The following is a 7,414-nucleotide window of genomic DNA, read 5'->3' on the forward strand; positions in this document are numbered from 1 at the left end:
AGAGTCAATGAAAATGGAAAGGGTGACCTCTGATGGCTAGCAGACGGAAGTTCATGGACCGGATTCGTGACAGCTCCAGTGTGCAACCAAATGGGCGCATTTTGTGATCATTTTTTCTACCGGTGCGACTCACCGCATTGTTTAACTCGTAAGCGCTGCATTTCTGTTGCATGTGAGAAACATCAAACGGCAAACGAACCGCGATTTGAACAACTGAGGATAAATAAATACTGTACTGCACAGGGCTCCAGAGTGCGACCAAATGGGCGCAATTTGCGATAATTTTTTCTGCCCGTGCGACTAAATTTTGTGTGCGGTCGCACTGGCACGACCACCGCATTGTTTAACTCATAAGCGCTGCATTTCTGTTGCATATGAGAAACATCAAATGGCAAACGAAACTGAAAGCATAACGAAACCGCGCTACTTGTTTGAACTGCGCAGCGCTTAGAGTGTAGAGCCTGGTTTATACTCGCCTTATCAGCACGAACGCGAAGGTGCGTGCAGCAAAAATGACACGAATATTGAGGAAACGATGGATGGGTTTCATGCTAAAGTAAAGTAAAAGTTGGTAAAATTGTTGGTATTCTTGTGGAGGGAAAAAAACATGCAAGCACCGTCACCGACAGCAAGTTTAGTTTTACTTTTGTTTTGTTTTCATTTTGAAAAGCTTGTTATCTTTGCTGTTTACCTCACGTTATGCTATGGAGGCTCTCTTTTATTTTTTTATTTGATTGCTCAGTGTTTGCTAAAAGTTCTGTAATTTATTAGTGTGTATATAATACAGCATGTGGTGTATGCCATGTCTCATCTTATTCATTTTTGTTAATAAACGTTTTGTAAGCTAGTTTGTCATTGTAGCTTACGGTTTTATTATTGTGCTTTTTAATTAAGAATAACAATGAATCCATCTTTCAAGCATTTGTATTAAGCAAAGGGTGTATACATGTAAGCATTGTAAAATGTGAAACCAAGATCGTGAATTCGTGAAAATAATATATATATATTTATATTATTTTTCATTTAATGCAGTATTTCATGTTAAAATAAGAGTCAATCCATCTTTTGTTTTAGTCTTATAAAGTGAAAGGTGTGTAGATCAAAAAACGGACCGAATTTGCATGCCCTGCTGAAAATTTTGACCGGCTGATGTAAAACAAGCTTATGTGGATTCTACACATTTAAACAATAAGGTATCTAGTATTATTTATGGAGCAGATAAATACATATAATCATTTATTAATCAATTATCATTTTAGAATCCACAGCGGTGCATTTAACTGCTCTGAGAAACACTTTAATGAAACTGTGAAAAGTCCACATGACAATATTCAACACTTCTTTAACGTGGACTTCCTCATCATTGCAACTATTCTGGCAAGAAGTCTGGAAGACGTCATGGAGTCTCTTCCAAAGGGGCGAATACCAAAAGATTCAGCTACTGTCATGATCACTCCCAAAACACATTATGCTTTAATAAGTTTAAGTCATATTAAAGATGAGCTGGAACAGCAAAAACGTTTAAACCCAACTCTGAGCCAGGATCTTCTCATTATAGAAAACCTCCTCAATGATGCAAAAGAAGATTTTTCAGTTGAGAAATACAAAGTGCTGCATCAGGGTTGCCCTTTGACCCCAGGACTCATTACACTTGCTCTGAAAAGCTACGCCTCACAGTTATTTGACCATTTAGAAAACTTTGGGGTTTTTATTTTCAAACAAAGTGTGATAGTTTGCTTTCAACCTGAGGACCTAGATATGGTCAAAGCTACTGTGGAGAACAGTACTAGTGAAGTATACGAAATGGAGATATTATCCAGAGGAAATGGTGAACTGCTACAATTAAACTGCTTAGGAAACGATTGTAAGGATGAGGACTGTGATGAATGGGACATGGAGACATTTCTGAATAACGAAGAAGAATCAGCAGAAAATTGTTCTCAAGTAGATGAAAGGGATGATGGGATTGAATATATGTCTAAAATCGATGAGGAAGATGAATCAATGGATGTTGATGTAAGGTGAGGTTAATGAAAAAGGACATAGATATTTGGACAGAGAACCCTGAAGTAGTCTGAGCACATGGGTTAAAATCTTTGCTAAATTCTTACCTTTTCCATATACATAATAGCATATGCTTTGAACAAACCTTGATGCAGGTTAGGAAATACATTCATTCCAAAGTGACTTGCAGTTCTTGTGTTTTGTTCAGGAGAAAAAGTGATGAGCTGGAGCAGAGAAATGTTCCCTAATGTTCCCTTATTGAAGAGACTCACCCAGTTGTTTTTCAATATATATTTTAACACTTTGTCTCATAAGTAGCATTATGAGACAAACTGTGTACATAACTGATTCTGCTTTAACACAATCTGTATTGTATAAAGCGCTACAGAAATAAAGTTGACTTGACTTGTTACTCATCTAAATTTACATAAGGAAACACCATATGTAGTATCTGCTGATTTGCGACAGTAGCTCTGTACATATTTTTGAGGACCATAATTAGTGAAACTGTACATTGTTTAATTCATGCTTTATTTTTTTTTTAATTATTTGTTTTATAGATCAGCCATTTCTGGAGCCTCAAAAGAAGAGATGGAAGCATTTCATGGGATGAAGAAGAATACACCTCCACTGCTTCCTGTCCCATCACAATCTAGAACTTGCTCTGGTGGTGAGACAATTAATTTTGTTATAATCAGAACAAAAACAGTTCTTAAAAGATTGGTAAGAAAATAAATTATCATCTTTAATATGTTCTTTCCCCTCCAGGACTTTCCATTGACCCTACAATGGTTAGCCAAGGTATAAAAATGAAAGATCATTGTACTGTCTGTGATTAAGAACAAATAATGAGTGGTAATGAATTCTCTGATAGGTACTAAAAGAAAACGAGATGATGAATCATCTGACTCGAATATAGAGCCACCACTGACAACAGGCAAGTAAAATCTAACTCTGTCCACCTCTAATCTGCACTAGAAACTAATCAATTAGTTGCCTATAAAAGGCAGAATTTAGACACGCACACTAACTTAAAAGGGTAATATCACATCCACCCATTTTCCAAATCATTTGTCATATATCATATCCCAGTATCTCAAACACAGAAGCATGCCTGTGTAATTCTCTTCTTTGTTGTACACAGATATGATCATGGAGAATGCGAGACAAATTCTGAAAAGAGTCACTAAAGCCTCAGATCAAATCGATAAAGGCCGTAGGAAGAAGGCAACCATAGGGATTTTTGGAAAATCAGGAGAAGGAAAGAGCTCTCTTTTAAGTGCAATCTTGGGGAAAAAGGATCTCTTTCCGTCTGGTTGTTTTGGTGCCTGTACAGCTGTTGTTACTCAGGTGGAAGCCAATCTGAATGACTCCAACTACACAGCAGAGATCGAACTCTTTTCTCAAGAGGTTTCCTCATTTATCCTACCATGCCTTTAATGAGAGTTCTTTATAAATATGTAAATTAATCAGACTGTAGGGAATGGAACAAAGCCTTATTTTTCTCTATACTGTGTGCTGTGTACCTCTGCAGGAATGGGAGAAAGAGCTCAAAGATCTTTTCAGAACTATAAAAGCTGATAGTGAGGACAGGAATGAGGACTTGTTTGAAATTGCTGTAGAAAAGATCACTGCGCTGTATGGAGTTGATGCAGACCAGAAAACATTAGAAGAGCTCAAGAATGATGAAAAATTTGCTGAGATTGAAACCTTTTTGTCTATCGGTGAGAAAATAATCTCAAACAGTAATGTAAGTTTTGGGAGACTGTTTAATATTTAAGATATTAAATGTATAATGCATTGTTAATTTGCTTTTCAGCAAAGTAAAACAAAGCAATTTATTATCTCAACAGCTTTCTGAATTTACCAACGATGTTGCAAGTTACATACAACACAGTGAGTCAAGTTCTGGTGACTGGTACTGGCCGCTTGTGAAAAGTGTGACGATCAAGATACCAGACTGTCGTGAACTCCTGGAACACATTGTGCTTCTTGATCTTCCTGGGACTGGAGACTGCAACAAGATTAGAGATGACCTGTGGAAATCTGTAAATATATTTCTACACTCTTTTCAAAGGAACATTTTGCCATATACTTTGTAGAACCACACAATAAATCTATTGTGCCACTATGAACCATAACTATGTCTACTAACCAGGGCCGGCGCTACCTATAGGCGGAGCAGGCAATAGCTTGTTTGCAATCACACAATTTTTTTCTCGCAATTCCGAGATTATATCTCACAATTCTGATAAGAAAAATCAACTACTCATTCTCTCTTTTCCCCTCGGCTCTGAATCATGAGTTTATAATCCCACCCTTATGCCTTTTTTCCCTCAGAATTGACAAACTCACAATTGTTAAGTTAAATTCAGTTATAAAGTCCGAACTAGGAGATATAAACTTGCATTTGTGAGAACAAAAATCAGAAGTGATTAGGTTAATGTTATAGGTTTAAATAGTACTCTATTTTATTCTGTAACTGCAGGGCTAATACAATATGTCCCCCATGAACTGCATATGTGAATATTATGTAGTCCTATGTATTATTTCATCCCTATGCCCTAAACCCTTCATAGGGTTTGCCTATGAGAGAGCTTTAAAGGGATGAAGGGTGTAGGGGTAAAAAAAAACAAAATTTTTTTGGAATGCACTTCTGCGTCATGTTAACGAGACGATCAGGAGGTGCCTTCGTCGCACATTTTGTACGCTGGTTGACCCCCAATCATCTTTTACGTTAAATATAATGTATATTTGTATATGTAATGTAATGTAATAAGTATTTGTAATGTATTTGAAACATTTGAATGGACTGATAAAGGTAGCTGTAAAGTATTTTTGTTGACGTACAATGTCGTTTTGACCATAATAATGTACCAAATCTAACTCGTATAAATATTACAGTAGTATCGAAAAATACTATACATACATTTATAGGTGAAGTCGAACTCTGTGATGCCAAACAACTTCCCTGTGCAAAGGATCATGGGGGCCTGAAGTGTCCATCAGTTGTACCCTTCAAAAACCCTTCATTCTGAAGGACACTTTGAAGTTGCCAGTTTTGAGCACTTCGGTTTGGAACGACCCTTCAGTAAAAAGTCATTTTATTTGTTGTTTGTTGATTTTAAATGTAAAATTTTGTGATTTGTGAAAAAAAAATTATTTGTGTGTCAGTCCTTTTTGAACATTTCCAGCACATTTGAACAATACCGTGATAATACTGATAACCGTGATCATTTTGGTCACTATAATCGTGATAAGAAATTTTCATACCGTTACATCCCTAAACACATTGCATTACACCAAATACACAACATAATGTTCTTTTTAGCAACGTCATATGACCCCTATAACTTCTTGTTTTTGGAACTGTTATATAACTTTTGTATATCGTGCACATGCTGAAAATGGGAAACGGAAGTCTTGCTTGTGTGATATTAATTTCTATACATTTTTAACATTTTAAAAATAAAAAATAACTCATACAGTAGGAATTCTGAAGTGATGTAAGCCAGCCGACAGTGACACCACTTCACTTTTAAGGCCAAAGTATACTTCGGTTTTTACGCGTACACGAGAGTCCACTGGGTGTAGAGGGTGTAGTGCACTGTATGCATATTTTAATGTGTCATACACACTTATCCATTCTAAGTTAGTTTAAATCGAATTTAACATTATAATTTTGTTAACAGTTAATGGTTAATGATTGGTTAACGATTGTCAGGAAAATTAACCGAAACAAACATCCCTTTTGGGGGGGCACCACTCATGTGTTTATGAGAGAGCTTTGAGAGCTTTAAGTACAAGGACATTTTATCCCTCATACCTTCTAGAGAAAAATAGAGCAGATGCTGTACAAGCTGTACAAACTATAGAGCGCATGTGTCAACCGCCATGGTACTTGGAACAAAGGTTATGGGTTCAATTCCCAAGAAATGCATGAACTGATTAAATGTAAACCTTAGAATAAGTAAAATTAGTAAAAAAAAAAAAAAAAAAAGGTCAAACTATTGATGGCAAGACCCTTCAGCAATTCCAGGAATTCCTCAAGGATAAATGGAGAGTGCAGCTGTTTAACAAAGACTGTTATAATGACAAGCTGCCGTCTCTTTTGTTTTAGTCTTATAAAGTGAAAGGTGTGTAGATCAAAAAACGGACCGAATTTGCATGCCCTGCTGAAAATTTTGACCGGCTGATGTAAAACAAGCTTATGTGGATTCTACACATTTAAACAATAAGGTATCTAGTATTATTTATGGAGCAGATAAATACATATAATCATTTATTAATCAATTATCATTTTGACTTGACCCTTTTCTTTATTTCAAAGCTGAAATGTGAGGTTTACCATTTATTAAACTTTTTCAAAGCTTTATTTGAACATTTACATTAGATATTTGAACATGCTATTAGATAAACTGTTGTCAGTCATGTTGTCATTTAAAATCCGGACATCATTGGCAATGTTATTGTTTTAGTTATGCAAACAAAAAGTCATTTTATTTGTTGTTTGTTGATTTTAAATGTAAAATTTTGTGATTTGTGAAAAAAAAATTATTTGTGTGTCAGTCCTTTTTGAACATTTCCAGCACATTTGAACAATACCGTGATAATACTGATAACCGTGATCATTTTGGTCACTATAATCGTGATAAGAAATTTTCATACCGTTACATCCCTAAACACATTGCATTACACCAAATACACAACATAATGTTCTTTTTAGCAACGTCATATGACCCCTATAACTTCTTGTTTTTGGAACTGTTATATAACTTTTGTATATCGTGCACATGCTGAAAATGGGAAACGGAAGTCTTGCTTGTGTGATATTAATTTCTATACATTTTTAACATTTTAAAAATAAAAAATAACTCATACAGTAGGAATTCTGAAGTGATGTAAGCCAGCCGACAGTGACACCACTTCACTTTTAAGGCCAAAGTATACTTCGGTTTTTACGCGTACACGAGAGTCCACTGGGTGTAGAGGGTGTAGTGCACTGTACGCATATTTTAATGTGTCATACACACTTATCCATTCTAAGTTAGTTTAAATCGAATTTAACATTATAATTTTGTTAACAGTTAATGGTTAATGATTGGTTAACGATTGTCAGGAAAATTAACCGAAACAAACATCCCTTTTGGGGGGGCACCACTCATGTGTTTATGAGAGAGCTTTAATTTAAAAGAGTACAAGGACATTTTATCCCTCATACCTTCTAGAGAAAAATAGAGCAGATGCTGTACAAACATGAAGCTTTATAGAGCGCATGTGTCAACCGCCATGGTACTTGGAACAAAGGTTATGGGTTCAATTCCCAAGAAATGCATGAACTGATTAAATGTAAACCTTAGAATAAGTAAAATTAGTAAAAAAAAAAAAAAAAAAAGGTCCTACCCTATGT

At 35.6% G+C, this 7,414-nt stretch overlaps 1 protein-coding gene across 1 annotated transcript in view; it reads left to right on the plus strand.

Annotated features, from left to right (window-relative positions):
- The window catches only part of LOC107670011 (nuclear GTPase SLIP-GC-like), a 21,253-nt gene that overhangs the window by 2,882 nt on the left and 10,957 nt on the right, over positions 1-7,414 (plus strand). The window contains exons 3-8 of the mRNA XM_016462477.1: positions 2,565-2,674; positions 2,773-2,805; positions 2,879-2,941; positions 3,149-3,414; positions 3,539-3,754; positions 3,858-4,052. Coding sequence (XP_016317963.1) covers positions 2,596-2,674; positions 2,773-2,805; positions 2,879-2,941; positions 3,149-3,414; positions 3,539-3,754; positions 3,858-4,052 — 852 coding nt within the window. The 5' untranslated portion in view covers positions 2,565-2,595. The remainder of the gene's footprint in view (positions 1-2,564; positions 2,675-2,772; positions 2,806-2,878; positions 2,942-3,148; positions 3,415-3,538; positions 3,755-3,857; positions 4,053-7,414) is intronic.

The sequence above is a fragment of the Sinocyclocheilus anshuiensis genome, unplaced genomic scaffold, assembly GCF_001515605.1.
Source record: "Sinocyclocheilus anshuiensis isolate Anshui unplaced genomic scaffold, SAMN03320099.WGS_v1.1 scaffold160, whole genome shotgun sequence".
Lineage (NCBI taxonomy): Eukaryota > Metazoa > Chordata > Actinopteri > Cypriniformes > Cyprinidae > Sinocyclocheilus > Sinocyclocheilus anshuiensis.